At 35.6% G+C, this 25,683-nt stretch overlaps 3 protein-coding genes across 4 annotated transcripts in view; 1 reads left to right on the top strand and 2 right to left on the bottom strand.

Annotated features, from left to right (window-relative positions):
- The window catches only part of LOC116163592 (KH domain-containing, RNA-binding, signal transduction-associated protein 2-like), a 186,599-nt gene that overhangs the window by 39,150 nt on the left and 121,766 nt on the right, over window positions 1-25,683 (bottom strand). The gene's annotated exons all lie outside the window — the stretch shown is intronic.
- LOC116173097 lies at window positions 21,631-22,914 on the top strand. Of its 2 annotated transcripts, none has more exons than XR_004145864.1 (2): window positions 21,631-21,869; window positions 21,909-22,914. XR_004145864.1 is itself a non-coding variant. In XM_031490385.1 (2 exons), the coding sequence occupies exons 1-2, from the start codon at window positions 21,708-21,710 to the stop codon at window positions 22,490-22,492; spliced, it is 729 nt and encodes a 242-aa protein (XP_031346245.1). In that variant the 5' UTR covers window positions 21,680-21,707; the 3' UTR covers window positions 22,493-22,792. The 2 variants fall into 2 exon arrangements, 1 of the variants encoding a protein (XP_031346245.1); XM_031490385.1 differs by having other exon boundaries at window positions 21,680-21,852; window positions 21,909-22,792.
- LOC116173079 (protein ANTAGONIST OF LIKE HETEROCHROMATIN PROTEIN 1-like) lies at window positions 22,647-23,890 on the bottom strand. Its single transcript, XM_031490365.1, has 2 exons — window positions 23,777-23,890; window positions 22,647-23,718 (listed from the first exon to the last, which is right to left on the bottom strand). The coding sequence occupies exons 1-2, from the start codon at window positions 23,887-23,889 to the stop codon at window positions 22,725-22,727; spliced, it is 1,107 nt and encodes a 368-aa protein (XP_031346225.1). The 5' UTR covers window position 23,890; the 3' UTR covers window positions 22,647-22,724.

The following is a 25,683-nucleotide window of genomic DNA, read 5'->3' as shown; positions in this document are numbered from 1 at the left end:
GTGCAAGTTGAAGTGCCTCAAAGAGAATCGCATGGCGACAACAATCCAACCAACAAAGAATGTCCAGCAAATGACAAAAAATATTCCAATGTTATTCCAGGCGTCAAAATACCTACCCCATTTAAAGAATCGTTGTTTTGGCCGGAATCGTCGACTAGCAAAAAGGCAATAGTTAAGAGGCAAATTAAAGTTCCAGCAGTTGGTACATCCGATGCATGGAGACAATATTTTTTAAAGAAAGAAGAAAATCAGAAGAAAAACGAGGAAGAAAAAGAAACACGCAAGAGAATACGAGAAGAAAAAAAGCGAGAACGGGAGCAATTGCCCAAGAAAATAAAAAAAGCAACCAAGAAGAAACACGAAAAAACAGAGGACGACGGAAAAGAAAAAACTGAAGATGTTAGCCTAGAAGAAGAAGCAATTGATAATGCAAGCAAAGATTTCGGAATTGGTGATTTTGTTATTGTAAACTACCTGGACGATTTTTATCTTGGAAAAATAACAGATGTGAAAGACACAACATATTTAATAAGCACCATGACGAAAGCAGGACTTGATAAATGGAAGTGGCCGAAAATGAAAGACGAGATTGATTACGAGTCTAGTGAAATTGTTTGTAAAATCAGTCCACCATTAGAAGTCAATAAAAGAGGGTTGTTCAGCGTTGAAGAAATAAATGAATACACATCCTAGAACTTTCAGGTGAGGATTTTTAAAAGAAATAGACATTTTCATAATTAAATCTTAGTATTTTATCTTTGTTTCAGATAAGCATGTCCAGAGGTGGGCAGGAATTAATTACTTTGTAATTTAATTACTTTCGGAGTACTTAAGTACCTAAAAAAGTGCCCCTTGAAATTAAAGTTTATTTTTGTAACACGTGACATTCTACTTATTTATTACTTAATACTGCTTTGTTCCATTTGAAGAATGTTTATTTTAACTCAGAATTATTGACATAAATGTTTTTTCATGTCCACTAGTTTTATTTGAGTAAGTACTTACTTAAGTACAATTCCGAGCAAAAATACTTTGTTAAGATTAGATGTCTGAATAATGTTTTCCATGGCCAACTCTGTTTACTTACCTCTCAATAAAACGAAAATTACTGCAGGGCGGTTATTTATTAAAGTACATTTATATCGTTATAAAGAGAAGAATTTGTCCTTTTTAAAAATGTCAAAGCCAACTATGACTACCATTTAAAAAAATTAAAGTTTGCATTATAACTCAAAAATTGTAAGATCTAAAAATAAAATAGTATGTTCATCATATCAAGCATTAAAATGTCTAAAACTGTTATTCGTGTCATTTTGTTGTATTTCTAATAATAACGATTCTACAACAGTTGAATGAAAAATCACTAAATCTGTTTTTCGCTCATATCTAGTGAACTGTGGATTTTTTTCAAAAAACAAAATCTGGTTTTATGGTCTTATGGTTTCCGAGATCCCAATGCTTAAAATGAAAAAAAAACTCACCCTATATACTTCAAAAATGCCTTGTGGTGAATTGTAACGTATTTACATACATACGATACGGTTGTGCTATGTGTACTGTCTCACTTTCGATGTAGAGAGTATCCAAAAGTTTATAACTTGATAGTTTTTAAGGTGGTAATTTTTTCCTATTTACATTATAAACGTAGCGTAGGTAGCATAATGGAAATTGTTGAAAAGCGATGATCGATTTTGTAACAAGAAGAAGATATGGATTTAAGATTTTATTGTTTAAAATACGTGCTTCCCATAAATATTATCAAAGCCATAAAAAATAGCCACATATTTCAGCTATAAAGCTTTCTCAAGAAAACCACTTCCGTAAAAAATTGTTTTCCTAAAAAATGGCAAACAAATCTTTATGCATTCACAAGTTTTTATACGTTGTCAGTTACATTGTGCAAACCTAACACATGAGGAACCACCAAAACCGTTAATTTACTTAATGCGATAACTACATTTAATCGAATTTCTGTTCAAAGCTACAGAAAGGAACCAACTAATCACGTCCTCTCTACCCTTAACACGTATAAAATTGATTACAGCAACTGCTGAAGTAATTTAAGATATTACCCTTAATTACTCAGTTTTCTATGACATTTTCTTAAACCTTTGTCGAATGTATCATGATAGAAAAAATAAATGCGTTCTGTATTATTTTTAAAAGCCTGCTGGTAATTTCAAAAGGGTTGTGAAGTCAATAGTCTTTAATCAATGTCATTTCGAGATTGAGTACAAAACCACCTTCCAAATGAACGTCGAGATCAGACTAGTTTTTACATACTCAATCTAATATCATTAAATGAGATCTGCAAACGACGGTCGTTCTCAATATCCCGTATAATCGATGCTGTGCAAAGACAGTGTCTAATTTTGCTTTACCTTCAGTATACCGTACAAAAGGAGGTTTATGGCATCCTTTCAACTTTTTATATGCAGATGAATCAATAAACTTCGTTAAAATGCGTAGTAGGAACTTTCCATGTTTGTATACAATTTCCTTTTTTCCATACCGTTACCAAATCGTGACATTAATTAGAAATATAGCGGGCTTGGGCAGTCTAGGTACATTCTATGTAGTATTTGGAAATCAGGGAATGGCTCTAGTGAGTTACTTTCATATTATTAATATGCTCGCTCGTGAATAATTGTGGTTTCGTGAGATGACCAGTCAAGATTCTAACGGATAATGGGACGTCGATTAATTAATCACTGGTGTAACCTTTACACAAATTGAAAAAATTAGCAGATGAATCCCGATTTCGAGCCGCAGAATTATCTTGATCTCTATTGTATGTTTGGGAGTCGATTTATGTTGTACCTTTACACAATTGAATATTTTAGTTGCAAGGGATTACAAAAAGTTAATCATTCCGAATTACTATAAATAATGGGTATAGTCTTCGCACTTAATCCAGTTCTGTAAAAAAAACAAGGTTGATGCGGTAGGTAGTTGACACATTTAGTTTAAGATAACAAATGTGCTGCGTGGGAATTTCAGACACATTCTGCATTAGATTAACAAAGTAGATTAGATTTGCTCTAAAAGTGACAGCAACAGATTGTCCACATCCTAATTCTCAAAGGTTTACTATAAAGGACTAAAAAGAAAAAGCCAAGTCTTATAAAGTCATGAAAACAATCACAAAAGGGACGGCGATTGTTTTGTTTTATTTTCACTAGCGAAAAGGACGAAAACGTGGGACACGAAAGTTAATTTAATTCGAAATCGTGTGATTTTGTACGTAGAAGCGTGTAAAATATTCCCTCTAGAAAAAAAAGGGGAAAAGATAAGGAACGCAAAACAAACCAATAAAATAAGATATTCGTAAAGTATCGCACAAAATCGGAAAGCACACCATCTGTCCGATTAAACCGTACGTGATTACATCACTATCTATCTATTTATTAGTAAAACATGGTTGTATTATCTGACTAAAATAAATCTTCACCGAAAAGGATAAACGATTCTCTAAAGGCCTATTCCGCTGCATTAACCAAATTGACATTTCCAACCCCCAGCTATTTGTACATTTCGTAGAACTGACAATAATTAAATTAACCGAAAACAAATTAAGGAGTTTCCAAAAACATTGAACTTGTGTAGCGAATTATACAAAAACGAAATTTGTATTTATATTTTAGTCATTTGAACCCTCTTTCACATCGATTGACACTTATATTTAAATTTTTGTTAAGGAAACGGAGCATAGAAGTCGAGTTGGGAATTTTGTAATTCACGAGCACTTTGTATACGTCAACCTCAACATGAAAAACTGAACGGAATTGAGAACGGTCGTTACAAATTTTAATAAAGATTATGTACCTAAGTTTCCGGTGTTATGAATTCGTCAATTATACAATGCGAAACTTGGTTTGCCGGCCTTTCCAGTGGAAGTAACTAATATTTGTTTATCCCCGAAGATTTGTTATTGCAATGCAAAAGACAAAAACACACAATCAGGATGGTTTGTTTCGTTTTACTGCATTCAGCTTATATTAATAATTTGAGGAATTGGGGAACAGTTCGAAACTTGTTAGACATCCCAAAAGAAACTTTACTTCCACGCTTACTTTTCTCTTTAGATTTTTGTTCGCGCCCTAAGGACTTATTTCAACTCTACGAACCTGTTTAAAGACCGTCAAGCTAATTAGTAATGAAGCAAGGAAATTATCTTATGGAGAGGAAATTTGCAGACTATTGAAAAAGCAAATTTATAAACGGTGGATGGTAGAAGTAACAGAAATTTATAAAACCTCTAAGGTCATCAATAAAGATAAATCTGAAGTTTTTCTTTTTGGTGTACGTTTCTTAGCAATAGAATGTTTGTTATGTATCCTACTGTAGACGGTTGGATGGTATGTGGGAATGTTATGACGATCAAAGAAAAGGATACTTAACGTCATTATCTTCTGAAGTTCTTACCCCTCATATCCTAATTTCTAGTTTGTAAAGTTGCTTTAATGAATAAAACAAGTTCCTCATTTCTCGTTAGTCTCTTATTAGTTTAAAGTGAAAAACGCATACAGAAACGATGTACGTATGTATGTACCTTAACCTTCCTAGTTTTCTATCTTGGTCGGCTCGCTTCTTAATATCAGCACCTCGGGGGTAAAGTGTATTAAGTCAAAAATTGAAGTTTTACAGAAAACATAATTATAGATTTTGAAAATATAATAAATTACGCCAATTTTTCTACGATTTTTGTAGAAATTTTTTACATTATTAATTATAATTATATAAAGATAGGTCTATATTACATAGAAAAAAAAGGTTGTTCTTGTATCCTAAATTTTTGAAAAACTTGGCTTAGTACTAATACAATTTTTCAAAATTAGTGACTTAATACTGTTTCGAAAATGTTTTATGGTTGTGAAGTAAAATCTTAGGAAAATAATTGTTCAAAAGGTGAAAAACTTTAACGAACACTTAATTTTTATTCAGACTTATAATATACAGTTCACTACTATGGCAACGTGGGCTAATATTTTACTGGACATGGAACATAAGATATTATTGGAAACTATCATCTAGGCGTTATCGTCATCTTCATCAACTTTGTCACTATGAAGTAAATTTTTGTAAAATCCGTGGAAAACCTTGGGCACCCATCTAAGAAGATTTTGTAGATGTTTGTGTTTTTTTGTAGAAATCGGATTGGGTCCATCTCTTAGAACAGGTAAATCATCTGCTGCTAACGTGGGATTACGACGATTCCTGTTCAGATCCAATTCACAAAATTCTTCATCAAAATCTGTCTTGTAAAACAGTATTCCAGGATTTTCTGATCGAACTTGTAAGTGTACTGCCTTACTTATTAGAAATTGTTCGCCATTAGATGACTTCTTTCTGGAAACATAGGTAGACTGTTGCGTGTTATACAGGCTTTTAAAATTTTTGAAGTCATCTGTTTCCATCCCAATTACCTTAAAAGGGCGTCTGCGGCTTGCTAGTCTGGCAATTTGTTGCCAGTCCCAAGGTGTCATTATCTGAAATTGGGATTGTTTTTTTGATTCCCTCTCAATCATTGAATGGTCAGCATCCGCTTCAAGATGCGTATGTCCTCTCATTAAAAACTTATGGTTTATAACTTTTACATCTGGAAAGACTTTCAGCATTTGAAAGTAACATATAATCATGGCTAGATTGCGATTTTGTGATGGACAATTGTCCGACCAAATTGTCAATTCACTTTCAGAAAGGTTAACACTTTGCGCCCATTTAAAAAGACATGAAGCCATTTCGTTGACTCCTCTTCCTGCGACGGACTCATCCCACATGCAACAAAAAACGTTTTTATCAGATGCATCATGTATGGTGTAGTTAAATGTCCAAAGTTTTAGTGCGTAGAAGCTTTGGCATTTTTTAAAAGTAGTGTTGGTAAACACTTCTCAAGATCGACCATTAGAACCTTTATTCTGGGATTTTCTTGAGAACGTTCTTTATCCTGTCTTTTTAAACGATATCTTTTAGAGACTTCTTCTAGGTGTTCATTGTATTTTTGCTGGATTAGATTTCGATCATCTATTGACGAATCTTGAAGTTTAATCTGATAACTGTCACATTCATCGCATGTATCATTAGCAGGTGATTTGAAGGCGTAGTTAAACTCTAGATTGAAAATTTCATTGTAAATCCATTGCTTCGCTACATTTTGTTGAGGTATGTTTTGCTCTTTGCAGTCTTCAGTGTACAGTTCATACATTCGTGAAATATTTAGGTGCGGCCCCAAATATTTTTTTACAGTTTTTTCACGTCTATAATGAGAATCTTCAACGGGAAATTTCAAGATATGCTGCCGAACACTGTCTCTGGTGGCTTCATTAATTTTGTTTGGTGGCTCCTTTCTTCCCCGTTTATCTTCAACCACAACTCCCCCGTGTCCCCTTTTAGTTAAGGCTGTCCTCACAAAAGTTTGGGATATGTCAAGTGGATGCAAGAAATATGTCTTGCAAACCGGCAGACAAGTATTTTTTTTACTAAAAGAATAACGAAAGGTTTCATTTCTTACTCCATGCCGTTCACCAGTTCTTTCTCTTCTTGTCTTTACCTTTTCTGCTTTGATGGACGAAGATACAAATTGTCGTTTCTGATTTATATCGGTTTCTGCAGACCAAAATTGTTGTAATATTTGTTGACGTTCGTTTTCCGTGAAAATTTCGTAACACTTAAGTTTGCAGGTTTCCTTACATGCAGGTCCCAGTCTTCTAGCCTTAATAGTTTTATTTTTTTTAAGTATATTCTTCACCGGCAGTCCTTTTTTGTTTTCTAATCGTGGACTTCCAACCTTTAACGTTTCTTTGTCGTTTTCGTGATTTTTCTTTATTTCCAGTTTCGTTTTCTTTTCGTTTGTCTTCTTCACTTGTGTCTATTGGTTACGATTCCTCATAGTTAGGGTCGGCGTCAGAATCGTCTATAATACTATTTTCAGAAGAATCTGGTCCTTGTAGATTTTGCTCAGTATCATTTCCACTAGGTAAATTTCCATCAATGATACTACCTTCAGGAGAAACCTGCCCTAGTACGTCATTATGGTGAATATCATTTCTATCACTTGAAGCTTCATCTTCGTCGTTTCTATTTATTGAATTGCTGCCTAAGTCCAATTTCGGTAAAGTACTCGCGCCTGTCAAAACAATACATTGTGTTAATACATTAACTACAGTACAACCGAATAAAGTTACAAGTATCAAGTCATTCTTGAAAATGCGATAGTATTAAGTCATTAAATTCTAGAAAACATTAGAGGTCTATAGTATTAAGTCAACTGAAGGTGACAAAATAACAACAAAGTGAAAGTTTAGTCTGGCAGAAATAACCAAATGTTTACACCTCTTCGTTAGGTAATGCGTTTGAAACGTCCAAACGCATATTTGCCTAGATGTGTACAATAAACAATCGATTTCACGTCAAAGAATCTTAAATAAATGTTTGAGGTAAAAAATACTAAGTCAAACAACAACAAACAAATCACTACAATATTACGGAATTCGCCTTCCAGTTGTAGGTATTATTTAGTTGAAAAAAGAATTTATAATTAAGAAATAACAGTAAGAACACTTACCAGTGTTATCTTCCGCCGGTTTTGCGTCTATGTGTGGATTTTCATCATAATTATTTTCATGTATTTGATCTTGATGGTCAGATGACTTCTTTATGATACGAGCCAACTCACACAGGAGTTTTCCTCGACTCATTTTGTTATTGTAACTTAAAATTTAACGCACAACCAGAGACGTGTTACGTACCCAACTACGCATTTCATACTAACTAAAAAACGTGGCGCGACCGCGACGGGAGGTAAACTGTATCAAATGACTTAGGACAGTATACTTCTGAAACATTTATTGACCTTGATTGACAATACGGTTACGGAAAGCGCATCACGGTAACGGTTAGTAAAGGGACTTAAAACACTTTACCCCTGCATAGAGAATACTATTTCAAGTGACTTAGTACTAAGATTTAAAAAACAGGAAAAATTGACTTAATACATTTTACCTCTGAGGTGCTGATATGTGTTTACATTTATAGGATTTCATTGTGTTTTGTCATACGCAAAATTCTTAAAATACGAAAATTGTGTTGGGAGTCAAATTAAACCGTCATATTAATATTGGGCATAATATTAATACACAGTAATATATTATTTAAGGCCGGTTCTACAATTACACCTCTCGCAGAATAAGATATTCTTGGAATAACGCCATAGTAACAAGTATCCCATTAGTTGACGCAATGGTAGCCAACGCAACCGTCAACGTTTATTCTAGGTATAGGTTATTCTCGATATATACCTGCATTGTAGAATCGGCCTTTAGTGTCATTAAATATAAAAGTGGAGCTTCAAACCTACAGCACTAGGAATTACTAATGTAGCACTAAAGAATGAGACACCTCACAAACATAGTGTCTTCAGGGTGTTTGTTACCTTCATAGAGAAGTTATAAAAGTCGTCATATTCTTCACCCGTTGGGTGTTGCTACCAAAATAATTAAAGCACCAGGAAGCACTAAAGAATGAGACATCTCACAAGTATAATATAGTGCTTACAGGGTGTTTGCTAACTTCACAATAAAGTCGACATATTTTTGGCCCGATAGTTGTTGCTACCAAAATAATTGAAGCACCAAGAAGCACTAAACAATGAGACATATCACAAGTATAGTACTTTCAGTGTGTTTGCTGGTGTGAATGGCGAGTGTTGCTGCAAAATTAATTGGAGCATTTAGAAGCACTAACGAATGAACCATATATCGACGATAGTGCTTCGAAAGTGCTTGCTAGTGTGAAGTGGACTAACAATTCGGTTAAGTCAATGCTGCTAGGTGACAAGAAAATTAATAAGGCCCTAGAAAGCACTAATGAATGGGCCATACTTCACAGAGCCACGACGGAGTAGTAAAAATGTTGGAAGCAACATAGAGTGGAGCAGAGACATTGGCGAGGAACAAGCAGAAGCGGGGTGAATTTTGGATTGTAATTTTTAATTTAGACATTATTTTGATTTGATAGTTGTATACAGGATGGTACAAATTCGCGGCTTACCATTGGGATCTCCGAAACAAACCTACACGCTCTTTAACCGTTGCGGAATTAGCAGCCTCGTTTTTACGTTGTCACCAGTATTTAAGGGAACACCACTTACACTCTTAACACAGTGTTTCCACAATGTCTCGAAATTGCAAACCCCCAAAATTAGACACTAGTATCATGAGGCCCCAGAAACAGTTTCAATAAAAAATAAAGCAACTATTGCGTTTTTTAAATATGTAATTTGTAAATAATAATTAATAGAAGACTTATGAATAATAAAAAATAAAAGAAAATACAATAAATACATTATAAAACTTACAAATTTTCAACAGTTTCAGATGTTAATGAGAAGAATGGAGCACTGGTTTTTCCAGCATAATTTTTTGTAAATCAAGTCTAATATTTGAAATTTTTAACCTTATATCTGAAGCAACATCCAGTCGATTTCTTTGTTTTGATTTTAAAAGAACATATACAGAGAAACCCTGTTTACATAAATACGTCGTGCAAAAAGGAATCAAATGTTGCATAACCTTTTCGGAGAGCTCGTTGTAATCAGAATTAACTTTAATCCAAAACTGAGTTAAATCGTTGTCGTTAAAAATATCTTTTTTAGAACTGCTACAAGACAGGTCGACGAGCTGATCTTGTTTTTCTGTAAGACTAGCGTTTTCTTCAATTCTGGAGGTTGCGAACGGATTACGAATCCAGCAGTTTTCATTATTTGGCGCCGGAAAATATTCACGTAATCTTATAAGTATAACTATAGTCCGCAAATGCTCACAAATTATAAGTTGAACCTCTTGTGGCAAAATTTTTTCCTCGGATTTCGAAAACGAATCTAACGACGGAAATGTACTTAAAGATGATTGTTCACACTGTTGGCCCAAATTTGTAATTTTTGTATGGTGGCTTCTATTTTTTCTTCAGTTTTAAAAACAACTTTTACCCTGTAATTGTAAATTCAGTCCATTTAAAAAAGGAAAAATATCGGATGCACATCCAACAAAGATTGTTAAGTCGTTCAGCTAATTCAAATTTATTGTCATTTAGAAAAAGCCGCACTTCGTCACGCAGTTCAAAAAATGGAGCCAAGATCTTTCCCCGGGATAGCCATCGTACTTCTGTATGTAAAAGGAGTTGAACGTGTTCACTGCCCGCTTCTTCACATCTTGCTTGGAGAACGCAGGAGTTTAACGGTCTGGCCTGAATAAGATTAATAACTTTAACGACTTCCGTCCAAAGTTGATTTTAACGATGGCGGCATTTTTTTGCAAGCTAGGGCTTCCCTATGGATACAGCAATGAGTCCATATTATATTAGGTGCCACATTTTTTACTCGTGCCACAAGGTTAATTTTCCCGACATAGCACGGACTCCGTCTGTACTTAATCCAACACATTTGTCCCTCAATATATTATAGTCCGAGAGCTAGCAAACATTATACCACCTGACATTATTCCAAAGGTTCACTATTTTTATTTAAAAGTACTTTACATGCACATTATTAAATCGGCCGTCTGCCGGGTTATATTGGCAGCGTTAGAGTAGGGCGCGCGCTCAAATTTGAAAAAAATATCGAGAAATCACACGATTTCTTCCAGGATGGGAGATGTCCCATTCTATGCACAATGTTGTTATATCATTATCGAGTGCTTGGTTGTTCCGTCTCATCGTCGCTGTGTGGTCTTTTAAAAGAGCCGCTTTTTAACCAACGGTCCATAGTTAACACACCAGTCACTATTAGTCACTAATAAACCGAACAAATGTAGTAAAAGATTGTATCCGCTTCCAAACCCGCTCACCTTACCTTACACTGTACAGGTTACAATACTCGTAAATAACTAAGCTAAGCTAAGAGAAGAAAAATGCGTCGACACATTGCCACGCTCGAAGCCATGACGTGTCTATGTATTAGCACCGTTGCCAGATCAACCATTAATTCTTAACATGAGAAAAACTTTAGTGTCAACGCATTTTTCCCTATTCGCCTATTTTTTTTTCTTTTTATGTCGTGGGTTCGCGGACCCCCGAACAACATGTCGCGGACCACTATTTGAGAAGCACTGCGCTAACATAATCCGCTTCTTCGGGAGATTAAAAAAGCACCGTCAGTTACAATTCCATTTGATAATGCCAGCTTCGAAAGAAAGCGTCCCCCCTTATGCCTAAAATAACCCGAACATCGTAAAACACCTTCTCTCTTAACAGCGATAAAACACGTGCTTTAATTTATTTACTTCTAATAAGACTCCTTTATCGCAAGCGACCAGATGTAACCTTTTTTAAATAATCCAAACTCGACCAGATATGTCTTATTTAAAGCATTTTGCCTAAATTGAATAATTACAAATTAAAACAAGACAATAAATAATACACAATGATAAACAATTCAAGTGCATAAACCAATTCTGCGCTTATTCGTGTGATAATCCCTCGGATTTACACTTAATAAATTGAAATAATGGCCCGTATGAATAAAAGTAAGCAAATGCTTATACTTGCAAAATTCAAAGTAAATACTCGTAAGTGCCCCTTCATACTGGTCTGTTTAGCATGGTTTAGCAACGCTGCACTGCGTCCTGTCCTTCTGCTTAGAAGCGCTGCTAAGTCGCCCAGTGCGAAGGAGCACTTACGAGTATTTACTTTGAATTTTGCAAGTATAAGCATTTGCTTACTTTTATTCATACGGGCCATTGTCATACGCAGGGTGTCCCGTTATTATTTTTGGTTTTATACCAAAATAATGCCTACATGATGTTTTTATACAACAATCCCTAGATTAAGTTTTGCAGTTGTCGAGATGCGAATAAACAGAAAATCCTTTTTGAACATCTATTACGAAATGGCGAGGAACACATAGGAGCGTTTCTTCCAAATTTCCTAATATTCATTTTACATTCGCGGCAAGGAATTACGGCGGCTTCTAGAGTTCCTTTAAAAAGGTACTGCATTCCACATCATCAAAGTGCTCTGCTTGCATGCAAAAAATAGTAATTCTGACATTATTCAACTCACTCTGTGTTACAGTATTACTTTTTAGTTTACTTCATTCAATACACTCAATTTCCTAATTCTGATCTTGAAACCATATTGAAGTTATCTGATGTGACTCCGTCACATTTGCGTTCCAAGTTTTCATGACATTCAACAGTTGCCACATGCGTCTTATTACAATATCAGCGCGAACCATAAATAATAAATGTGAACGTGACGTAAATTAAGTGCAAACAAATAATAAGCTTCTGTTGTACAGAAATTCAAAGCCAAAACAAATTCAAATAGTCCTCTTGAAAATGCTATAAAGCAAATAACGCGTTTTGTTTGTAAGCTGCGCTACCTAAATCTCGCAGACAAAATCGTTGTTGCACGGACAGCTTTTAGTCGTTATCTCGATTAAACACTTATCCAGATTTATGGTGTTCCCTAAAAATGTTTTTATTTCCCAATAATGCCTTAGACAGCTTTTAGATAAATACTTTTTATGAAATTAAATTACGTTTTTGATATCTAAATCTAAACAATAAATCCTCATGGTATATGAATCATTATTGGATATCGTCTATAAATCCAAGTCTATGAACTACTACAGCAAACATTATATCGTTTAGAAAATTTAGAGTGTGAATCACGTATTAAAACAAAAAGGCATAATTTTGATGTATAAATGAAGTGATGTATCTCTCCGAACTGAGTGATGTTATATTTATTTTTACTAACTGTTTAGGAATTAGTAATTTGATGCAAAATGTGATGTTTTAAACTCCATAATTAGGAGTACTATAAAATGTCTTACAATTAGATCTCTACATGATAGCCGTACCTAACTTAATGTTTTGAATTGCTTTTTTTCTTCATCGCAAACCAAGTAAGTGATTTCACGAAAGTGACTCTTACAATACATACAAAAGACGATTTGTATTAATTATGACTTTTAAAGAGACGTCTTTCGCGACGAACTGCGTTTTTTTCTGGTAACGCCAATCTCATGTAGTTACCTAAGCTATTTTTCTAAACTACGCCCAGATATACGATAAGTTTCTGTTCGCATTTATGATACGATACATTGAATTGTTCCATGGGAGTCGTACAATAAAAAAAGCTGTAAGCCGCGTTCGTCATTAAGCCTCCCCTAGCGAAATAATCCGCAAATGTTTGGTTGAAACGATAACATTTTATTTTAATTTTTTTGGTCATAATAGAATTACATACAAACGCATTAAGAAAAATGAGATATATTTTATATTGCTCAATACCATTGTATCTAATAATCGCCCTTAACAATACCTGACAAATTCCAGACGATGTGTATTTTGACAGTTACTAAAGTTTATATTCCCAAACGTTTTATTTTTCTGTTTTGATACATAACATTTATACAACAAACAAGCCAATCGCCTTTAACCACACACAGAATAGATTACTTTGAGCTGCCATTGTGAACGTAAATATAACTTCGGCTCAAAGAGAACGTGCTGGAAAACAAATTAAGTAAAACGCAACAGGATTTTTGACAAAACATCAGAATAAGTGAGGAGGCGCATTTTATGTCATACTAGCGCTTATAGATAATTGTAATACTAAGGGCCGGTTTTACAATTACACTTTTACGGAGAATAAGATATTCTTGGAATAACTGCCATAGCAACATGTATGCTATTGGTTGACACAATGGTAACCAACGCAACCGTCGACATTTATTCTAGGTATAGCTTATTCTCGGTATATACCTTCATTGTAGAATCGGCCCTAAATAAGAAATGAATTGGTAAATCAGAATTTTATATCATTAAATTCTATTATTTGTCATTGTTTATAGTTGCAATCATTTTCACCAAGTTCGCTGTGGACCAAGTATTCAATACTGACAGTGGTCGAAGTGGAAAATAATTATTGGGGGTAGGTATGGATATTACACTTAATAATACTAAGAATTTATTGAAACTGAATACCTACTTATACATACATACAGCATGAGGATCTTGAAAACGGTAAAAGAAGTGGCTTAAATTAGGAAAAAGTTGCACCCCACTTTGTAGAGCTTAAAAACTTTTTCCTATTTAACCTATCTTTTACCATTTTCAAGATCCTCATGCTGTGCATTCTTATTTAAGACACGGTGTATTTTTATAGAAGAAAGAAATATAGAAAAAAAGTATAATTACTGCGCTACTTATGTGTTTCCAAATGGCTTCATATTTCGAAATATGTTTTATTTGTTGCCGTTTTGGGCATCCTGGTGTAATCCCCATCCTGTTTTCCTGATGTAATCCACGATGTGACATATTGCTTTGGTTTAAATAGCTGCAGTGGAGGACCAACACATTTTATAAACAATTTCATATTTCATATTTTTTATTTGTGTTGAATATACATAAAGTATTTACACACGTTACAATAAGCAAGAGATAACAATCAGATATAACACACTTAAACAAAACATTTAGACTCTAAAAATTCTCTGGTAGAGAAGAATGCTTTTCCGATTAGCCACTTCTTTACTGTACGTTTGAAGTTATCATACTTCAAAGTTGTTATTTTGTCGGGAAGATGATTATAATAATTAATAGATTGCCGACAATTACTGTTTAGGGTTCTTGTTAGTCGGTATTGGTTTGTGTACAACTTATTTTTTGATCGGGTGTCATGAGAGTGTAGATCTCTATGTTGTAAGTACTGGTCTTTCCTGGTATGTACATATAGAACGCATTCTAAAATATATAGTGACGGAAAAGTAAGGATTTCGAATTTTTTAAACAAATCTCTACAGTTATCTCTGTATCCGACATGACCTAGAATTCTTACCGCTCTTCTCTGTAGACTAAATACCCTATGACTATCTGCTGCGTGACCCCATGCAAGTACAGAATAAGACATTACAGAATGACAGAGAGCAAAATAAACAGATTGCAGTACCTTACTAGATACCTCATGTTGCAACACTTTTAAGATATATATATTTTTGGCTAGTTTTTGGGCCACTGTATTAACGGGGTCTTTTTATTTAGTTAATTTAGAATTTTTATGAGTCTAGACTCAGAATAACAGATAAAAATTTAAAACTTTCTAGAAGGGGAGGGAAGTCAACCCATTGTTAACGATGGGTCTCAAGCTTAATGTTCTGCTGCTTGGTTAAATTCTTTGAGCGTTTGGTAACGTTCGGGAACGTGGTCTGGGGAATTAATGAAATGTGAAAAGTTCCATTTTGGGGAGAACGAGTTCACCTTTCCATGTCGATATTTCGTCACATATCTCTTGATACGTTGGAAATCGTAGTTCCGTCAGAAATGAAGGGATTTCGTCCATCATTTTGAATGTTCCGGGGAGGTATTTCCTCATTTTGTCGATATCATCTTGGGTAAGAGATTCAGCATATGGGAGGAATGTAAAGAAAACGTCTCTGCACAAGTTATAGAACTGGAGGTCTTGTCCGCATGAAGCGTATGCAATTCCAATTGCTCGCATTGACATGTATTTGTCTGCGTAGCCGTGTTCTGGATAACATAGTTGAGCGAGGAGTTTACCTATGGGCCGGCGGGGCCTTCCAAGATTGCATTCATAAGATAGTGTCTGAATGTATTGTCGTTGGTCTGTGGTAACGGTTTTCTTTAAATTTAGTTTCATTCCGTATTTCGATTCAGCGAGGAATTCAATAAATCTTTCTGTGTCCGCAAGGGACCAGTGTGTGAAAGCGGAATTGTCATCACCCATTATGAAGAATCTGACATTCATGATCTGTGTGGATGTGAATCCATACTGGAGCATGGCGTGTATCATAACAAATAAGTTACAATAGCTGTCGAGATACTGTGTGTTAAGCATACCTGATGGGATGCCTGCATAAAGCCTTCGGTAAGCGTAACCGTCCTGAGTTAGGAAGGTCATGTCTTTGTACCAATAAACGATAAATTCTAATAGATTATTTAGAATCATCGCCATTCGGTCAGGGGTCAGGTTTATGTGAGTTGGATATTCGAAGGTCTCGTGGTATCCATGATTAACGATAAGAAGTCGAGGGAGGAATTCTAGCCAGAATGATTCAATGAGCGTAAATGGGATAGTTTGGTCGAAACTGCTCCAATCAGCTGTGAAGTATGATCTGTACTGTTGCGCAACTTTGTCTAGATAACAGTTGCTGCCTCTGATTGTTTCAAGGCTGTACATTATTGCACATGACATCTTGCGGGCTTGCAAGTGTAGCGGGAAAGTTAGCATACATTCAATCGTAAGAAATAGTTCGTCTACAGCGTAAACAGGTCGTTGTTTTAGACCTTCAGTACGTTTGGAAACGTGATTTCGAGTGAACATTAAAGTTGGATATTCGTTAAAGAATTGCTGTAACCTAGATTGGATTTTCTCTTCAATATTGTGAGTGCGTAGTGTATACGTTTCAATGTCGAAGGGTACTCCGGTATATTTAATCCTGTGGACTAAAGTGACACGGATGTAACTCTCAAATGGTTTCTCAAATCGGTAATATTCATGGCACTGAATATTCGTTCACACTCGGCTGTCGACACAACAAGAGTGTTAATCGCAGCAATTAAGGGTTGTAAGGTCAAAGGTATTTTTGCTGTTGTCTTCTAAATATTCACGAAAACCCCTAACGCAGATTTCTTGATCTAATTTAAAACGCGCACACAGATTTCTAATCTCACTTTCTCCATACCTTACACTAGTCATGCCCATGCGGCCACTGTTCAGGAGCAAGTGCGTCTAAAGACCTAATTAAAGTCTCATAATGACTACTATCCGGTGCAGTTCTTGACACATGAGACGGGAACGTAGATTTCCTGCCAAGCTGCGGAAGAATTGTGCAGGGTTAATGACTTGCACCCTTCTTGGAGCATGTAGTTCAATATTTGAAATTTATTTTCAATGACAGCTTTTTTTGTTTCATTAAAATGTAATCCTGGAGCTTCAACCATAGACTTCAGAACGCGAATTTGTCGTGTTATTAATTTGTGGGCCTCGGGAAGTGTTTTACCGCGTTTGTGAATTTCTAACGACAGGTATGAAAGTTCTGATAAAGCATCATATAATATAAGGTACACCGGGGTAAGTGGAACCGCAAATTTCAGTACCTCCACTTTGACCTGACTGAGAAGAAAACCTGTCTCTTAACGTTGTTCAGATTTGAAAAGCTGACTACAGAGATATTACTTTAAGGATGTACCATTATAGAAAATTATCGTGGTTTTAAATTTTTCTTCTGTAATTTTTTATATTTTTGGCGTCGTTGGGTTACACTTGCCTCGATGGTATGGGGCAAGTGTGACCCATGGCACTTTTTAGCACTCAGAACTGAAGAGAGTTTGCCGGGGTATGTGTAAATAACTAGTCTTGTTGTATGCTGTAAAACAAATTTATTACAAAAAAAAAACATTTAACCCACATTATAGGAGTCAAATACAACGTTAAATAATATTTTTCCTCTCTTATTTCTATAGGCGAAGGTAAATGCATAAAAATCTCCCCTTCATTGACAATGCTTCTGTCTTCAACATGAGGCCAATGAAATCTCGATGTCTTACCGATTCTCCTACAAAATTTGACCTCTAGACATGGTTCTTTCTCAGTGAGCTGTCCTACATACATCTTGACCTGTTTCTTCTGATCAAATTTAACAACAACCCAATCATCCACATCTATTTTTGACAAGTCTAGTTGCATTTGGTCGAGGAAATGGATTCATCTCCTTTACTTCATGTAGACTAGATGAATCGCTTGAATGGCTTTGCAAATCCTTCGCACTGCTATCGTCACTACAATCCTCTTCAACTAAGGGTCTCTTTTGCTTTGCCTTCGTCTTTTGCTTCTCTTTGCTTTCAACTGTTTTTGTTATTTTTACTTTTTTTTAACCTTTGGTTTTCGATGTCTTCAAGCTTATCACTAACTTCCTCTGAAGTGATCACTTCAGCACCTCCGCAGATTCCGGTGGAAGTTTTTGGTGTTTCCCCTTCGGAAAAAGTCCTAAGCATCGCTACATACCTTGGCTTACCGAATGCAGCGAAGTGTACAGGCCACTGCTTACGAAGAACTTCTGCGACTTTGTTGGCGGATGCAGGGGACAACGTTGAAGCGGCACGGCACCGACGGCTGGAAAAGTACGGCTGCGGAAGGGTATTTGGAAGATTACGTAAACTGAATTGAATTTCGATTTTCTCAATAATACGGTGTGTACTTTTCGGGATCGGTTAGCTTATTGTTTAAAATTAGAAGGAGAGCAACGTCAGAGCGAAGGCTTTTAGGGCCAGTCATTCATATGCGAGCGACTTTCGGAATAGGGCCGTGTCAATGTTGAACGAAAAGCAACGTTTCGCCCACTTTCGTAAGGGGCTTCACCAAGACAAGAAACAAAATAACAATAAAAAATAAAATATATAACAACTCTTACCGATAAGCCAACAGGAGATACTTTACTATACTGCCCACTTTGTACACTGAGCAGTATTTATTTATTGGCCCGTATGAATAAAAGTAAGCAAATGCTTATACTTGCAAAATTCAAAATAAATACTCGTAACTGCCCCTTCATACATGGTCTGTTTAGCATGGTTTAGCAGCGCTGCACTGCGTCTTGTCCTTCTGCTTAGAAGCGCTGCTAAGTTGCCCAGTGCGAAGGAGCAATTACGAGTATTTACTTTGAATTTTGCAAGTATAAGCATTTGCTTACTTTTATTCATACGGGCCATTGTCCCTCTCTTGTTCTGGGCCCTCAACAGGCTTTGGCCCAATTACAGAGTGGCCCGCATAATGCTTTTTAGAGGTGCCCCTGCAGAAGGTCTTAAGTTGTTCTACACTACTCCAGTATTTACCTTACGAATGCTCGAAACTGATCTAAGGAAATTCCCATCTCTACCACAGATGAAAAATTCTTACCTCAGCCCAGGTTCGAACACCCGACCTTCCGGCTATGTATCCCAACGCTCTACCACTACAAATCTAGCTATTTAAACTTATTCCGTCAGGAGAATTTGGCGAAAGACCCATAATACTTTTAACTGCGACATGGTGTGACAAAAAGTGCACCCGAAGGCGCCGACCAGTGGGCCAATCGCTTCACTCGACGGACAAAAACCTATTGTGAAGTGAAATAATAGAAACATTCTTAAAAAACTAAACTAGTCAACCCGCGGGGTAAAAACAATTTGCCCCTGACAACTTTAGGGGGTGGCAAAATAGAACATATCTGTTTCTGTGAAATAACGTTCAAATCTTCCACGGGCGGAAACACATACACACATGCGAATTTCTGCCTCGAACAACTCACTTCAAAATCTTTTCCAATTGTACTTATTACCTTGGCTACAAATTCTTTTGTTGTTTCTTTTTTTGTCTTGGCGTTGTAAATCAAGTTGCACCGAATAAAATCCCTCACTACTGGTAGACATTCAATTTCACTTTCCCTTATATCGAAATTTTCCTCATCGTTTAAGTCCGATTCTTCATTGTTGGGTTCTAAATCCAACTCCTCTACATTTTCTTCCTCTGGCTCTGGATGGGGATCTTCATCATCAGCAGGGTTTAAATCAGATGCAGTAACTGCTTTGCCGGCTTCTACGCGTAAACGTGTAAACATACGGACAGTATTACTTCATATAAAAGTTTTCCATCATAAAAAGGTTTTTGCTTTTTCCACCACTTCTACTAAAAAAAAAGAATGGTAATATTCTCCAAACGTTCTCGCATTTTATCTTAATTATACAATACACAACAATATAACAAATGACTGTGAATTTATCATTTCTTTAGTGCACATTTGAAGTCTAATTTTCTTATTGTATTGAGCCACATTTCGTGATAATAAAGGAAACATTAATCTTATATACATATCATGTTGTCAAGGTAGTTTAGGAGTGTACGTCCCTTTTCGGTAATATTAATTGTATACCTCCCTCTGTTATATTCTGGTACTATCATCAAACATTGTCATGTTAATATCTCGTACAACGTGGCATAGAATAATGCAAAGAGACTTGATTAGGCGGAACCAATTAAGAGCCAACTCCGTCTTTCTTGTTTTCAATTGCTGCGCAGTAAAGGGAAGGTAGTAGATTGCTATTTTGAAATTTTAGCTCGAATTGTTTTACGTAGAAGTAAATGCGATTCCTAATTGGTTTCTAACTCGTGTCAGTTTTCATTTCCACTACGTAACGTTAAAGATCATTCAAAAAGAACAACACCGTCCATGGGGGCGAATAAATTGTAAGCGCGGATTGACAGAAACAATATCCTGTTATTTGCAGCACGTTTATCAGTTCTGCAACTCTAATACGTTTTTAAATTGATTAATTTGCTAATCTGATACAAAATCAAATCACCGACAACGGAAATGGGAGAATTCCATTTACTCTCAACTTTTGCAATTAGTATTTCGAAGCTGTGTATTTTGTACTTAGTATATGAACTTTAGCAAACTATTCGCCATCCAAACGAGGCAAAGCGTAACTCGAATGAATAAGCTTTAAGGGTGTGGATATTTTTGATTTATTGACCATTGCTTTAATTTAGAATGTAATAAACGTAAATTGTAATGCAACAAAAATACTGCGACGATAATTGGTCGACATTAAAAGGAATTCTTTGGTATCTACTTGTTCTTTGACCTCACACGTTGCAAGCTGTTACAGCTCTATTAATCTTGTCCGCCAAACTTACGCATACTGTGCTTCTATAGACACTTCAGCTATTAATGAAATACAAAGATTCTGCTTCCTGAATTGAATTAGAATAAATTGTGACGAGACTTTTGTAAATTACATATATTTTTAAAATCCTTTTATCTTTTTTATCGTGTTACTTTAATTGAATAAGTAGTAGAGGAAACGTATGTAACGTTTCACCTTACGAAGAAACGTTACATGAACTTTTTCAAACCCATTTAGAATTTGTTGTTTCTTGTAATTCGCATAAAAGCTGTTCATTTTTTATGTAGTAATGCGAATTAAACAATTTTATGAAGGAAAACAACATAAGATAGGGAACCTGACAGCTATAAAACGCAAAGAATCAAAACTGCAAGTGAATTAATGTAGTTCTTAATATAAAAGTTCATTTTTACGCCAAATTGCCTATTTATAGAGTAGGTATACAGTTTTAAGTATTTATGGTGGGTTATAATGATTTCTTTGTTTATTTGCTGTAGGTTACGTGCCAGAATTTGATTACATTTGTAAATAATACTAAAAAATTAACAATTCGCCCAATAGTTATTTATCGAGTAACGTCCGTGTAGGGATAATTAAGAATTGTAGCTTTAGCATTATATATATATATATACCCCACAAGGGTTTCGTAAAACAATTTTACGATTTGCACACGTTGTTGAACACTAAGACTCTCCATGATGATTTGTCAAAGCATACTGAATAAATTACAGTCAATTTGACAGATGTAGCTAAAACAATATCGCTGCAATCAACTGTCAAAATTTAACATCCCTATTGGAAAACCCTATATGTGGTCTAAAGCTGCATTTATAATCACTTTGTAGGCGAAGTGCAACTTTGGCACGCGTGCTGTACATGTGACGAGCATTTACAATTACTAAAGTTGGCACGAATGTACGCATGCGTGTTACCGTTACCGGTTAATCATCTAACCTACAAGTAAGTGGTTTATCTTTATTTATTTTTAAGTTTTTAATTGTTTCATAATTTAATTGAAGAATGGCAGGAGAAATAAACGATGAATTATTACTACAGTGTGTGGCGAACTATCGGCCGTTATATGACAAGAGCTACGAAGGGTACAAATCAGTTCTTCAAAAAGAGAACTGTTGGAGATCAGTGGCCGATTCACTGAACAGAGATGGTAAATTGCAGAATTAGGTATTGAGGTTTTTTCACTAATTAACAAAATTATTTTAGTTGCAACAGTTAAAGCTCGCTTTAAAGCCCTTCGAGAAAAATACCGTAGGGAAATAAGTACAGAAGAAAAGTTGAACCGTAGCGGCGCACCTGCCAATACAAGACCTACTTGGCCACTTATGAGCTTTTTTAAGTTTTTATATAAAAGTGATGGACAAAGTAGGCAAACAACTACAAATCTGCCCTCAAGTTCAGGTGAAAGTAGTAGTATCAACTCTGAAGTGGAAACTGAAATAATTACATTCATTGACCATGACTACGAAGGTTGTTTTTCACCTGTCAGTAACAACACATGGCAAAGCGAAATGGAGAATACTCCACAACGAAAAGGGAAGCAAAGTACAAAAAGAAAGTGTGACCGGTCTGATGTCGTTGAAATTGATTCTGTGCTTAAGGATGTGTCCAGTGCATTACTTTCGTTAAATAATACAGACAACAATGGTACAAAATATGAGAAATTTGGCCAATATGTAGCTGCCGAGCTAAAAGACATGACTACAAGTCACGCAGATGAAGTAATGGATGCATTAACACTTCAATTAGTTTCATTCAAAAAACGCATTAGAGATCAATCCTTCAGTTAGTTAAGTAGTTTGCGATGTATTTATAACAATGTCATTAACGATTTAGTTCAAGTTTATTATGCATACAGGGTGGATGTTTAGTTTTAATATTGGAAATGATTTGTTAGCGAATTTACTAATTCAAGGTTTTCGACGATACTATTACATTGTATGGTTCAAGATTTTCATTATTTTATTTCATTAAGCAATACAATCTTCAAAATGATATTAGAACATTACAGTATTAAACGTTTCAATTAGTTTTATTTATTACATTCCACTGCCATGGTGCTAAAGATGCTCCTGAACCATTGAAGTATTCTTTTAAATATGTTCTCATAGCTAAGGCAGTTTCACCAGAATTTCTAGCACCTAACCGCAGTCGAAGGTTTGTCAGAGCCCCATCAACTGGAGCCTCAGTCCTCCATCTCCCAGAAATTAACTTTCCATCTACTTCTCTATCGATGTCTTCATTTTGAAAATAACATTCATTATTTTCCATTCTTATATAATTGTGTAAACATACACAGGCTTTCACAATATTATCAACTGTTTCAGGAAAAGCATTTATGGTACGGTGGAATATTCTGAACCTTGCCACTAAAATTCCGAAAACATTTTCAATTATTCTTCTGGCTCTAGAGAGACGATAATTGAATATTTTTTCGTCTTCAGGCATTGTACCATTTCGGCCTTTGCTGTATGGACGCATCAAATTGCTTCTAAGTGGGAACGCTTCATCTCCAACAAAGAAGTGTGGAATTTGTAGACCATTGCTTGAAACGGGTAACAACTTTGGAGATGGTAAATTAAGACTATTTGTAGAAAGTTTTTGTCCAAATTGTGATTGATTTAAAACACCTCCATCACTTTGTGAACCGTATGCTCCTATGTCCACATAAGTAAACATGTAGTCTGCATTGCACACGCCCAATAAAACAATGCTAAAATTTTTTTTATAATTAAAAAATGTAGAGCCTGACTTATAAGGTGCTTGAATTGTCACATGTTTGCCATCTATAGCCCCTACGCAGTTTGGTAATGACCACTTAGTACAAAATTCTTTTTCAAATTTTTTTAACATCTCTTCATTTGGGGTTTTTAACACTATTGGAAACAAAACATTCCACAACACCAAGCACGTTTCTCTAATAATATTACAAATTGTTGGTACAGCAACCCGAAAGGAATATGACAAGCTTGGATAAGAATCTCCAGTTGCCAAAAATCGTAATGTAATTGCAAGCCTATTAATAAAAACGATTCATTAATATTTTTAATTAAAACACATAGATATATAATTACCTGCACCCTGGAGATATCGATTCTCTTAGAGATTTTTTTGCAATATCTGGGCCCACAAGTGACAATAATTTATCAAAAGAGCTTGAAGACATCCTAGTGAAATTAAAAAACATATACGGATCATGGATTCGAATTTCATTTATTAAATTGTCATAAAACCCCTGACTTTTTCTTTGCAGTATCATTGGATGAATTCCAAACCTTTTTCGCTTTCGCGTTCTCTTCGTGCTTTTTAGTTTTAATTTAATAGATAATAAGGTAGCAATACTTCCCAACAAAAGGGCTTTTACTTCTACATCAGACATTATAGATAAAATTTATGCTTTATCAATAAAAAAAAATTGCTCTGAGGTTAGAAATTTAAAATGTTTACTATTGCGCATGATCGTGTGCCAGCACGAGACAAACAACCTTGCAGCTTGCAAGCGTCCATAAACAAGCAGCACGCCGTGCTGAGTCGCGATGATGTTGTGAATGGTATACCTACACTCCATATGTCTAACACGCGTGCCAAAGTTGCACTTCGCCTACAAAGTGATTATAAATGCAGCTTAAGAGAGTGCCTCTGTCAACTATGCCTACCCGATCGTTCAAAAATGCAACCTCATATTTGACATGCAACGTTTCTGGGAAATTGAGGATATACCCAAGTCGAGCGATTCACGTGACGATCCATGTGAGGTTCACTTTAAATCTATTATTAGTAGAAAGGCGGATGGACGCTTTGTTGTCTCTATAGACCATTTACGGAAGAACCTTCTTTGTTGGGAGAGACTCATAATTCAGCCATGAAACGCTTCACGTCTTTAGAGACTCCAATCCAATAATGATTTGTGTAATAAAAGATCTCATTGTTCAGTGACAAAAAAAGTTTGTGTCCATCTCCTCTTATACACAATTTTTATTTCTTGTTGTGTTGTTGTGGTGCCACCAAGTGATCGTGTGGCGCTGATCGTATAGCGGAAACTAGCCTAAAATGACATACCCGGGTAAAATGACACATTGGTGTAATTTATACAATTAACAAATAATGGTACTGCTGGTGCCATCTATACATCGGTAATCACAATTCAACACATTTGTATTAACTAACAGAGCGCTAGCGAGTCAGTTACAGCTATAACCTAACTAGACGTGAAATTGCCGCCAACATCTTTTCATTGTGTGCTTATGTAAAGACAGGAAAATTGTATTATTTAAACTATTATAGAAGTGAAATTTGGACCTAAGTAAATACTACTTGTGCTTTTGTGAATATCCCACAAGCTATTAAGTATAGTCAGGTAATTAAGATATTTCAATTTTTTTTAACTTTTTACGTCATTCAGTGTAAAATGACATACCTTCATGTGGGGTGATACGACATAGGTATGTCATTTTACCCATACATGAATGTTGTTGTTTATCTATTTCACCAAATGCTTACCACCACATTATTGTGTTGCAGTATGGTGGGGAAATATGTGCGGAAAACCGAAAGACAGTCGTGGAGTGAGGAATCAATGAGACTGGCTATCGAGGCAGTAAAAAATGGAGAGATGGGGTGGTTAGCTGCTGCTAAGCAGTTTGATGTGCCTCAAGCAACTTTACGCAGGCGCGCACAAAACAGAAATAAAACGGTGAAAGTGTACGTCCAAAGGTTTGGGTGCTTTCGGAGTTACCTTTCCACGAGAAATTGAAAAAGATTTTGTTATGTATATTAAAAAATTGGAAGAAATGTTCTTTGGTGTAACTACAACCGAGTTGAGAGAGTTAGCATATCTATATGCTGATGTTAATAAAATACCCCATAGATTTTCTCGAGTCCAAAAAAGAGCTGGCTATAACTGGCTCCAGGGTTTCCGCAGAAGAAATCCAGAAATAACCCTTAGAACTCCGGAGGCAACTTCTTTTGCTCGCGCGCAAGG

This window comes from Photinus pyralis, unplaced genomic scaffold (assembly GCF_008802855.1).
Source record: "Photinus pyralis isolate 1611_PpyrPB1 unplaced genomic scaffold, Ppyr1.3 Ppyr1.4_LG1, whole genome shotgun sequence".
In the NCBI taxonomy this organism is placed as follows: domain Eukaryota; kingdom Metazoa; phylum Arthropoda; class Insecta; order Coleoptera; family Lampyridae; genus Photinus; species Photinus pyralis.
Note: the sequence above shows the minus strand (reverse complement) of the source record. Positions and strands in the feature narration are given on the sequence as shown.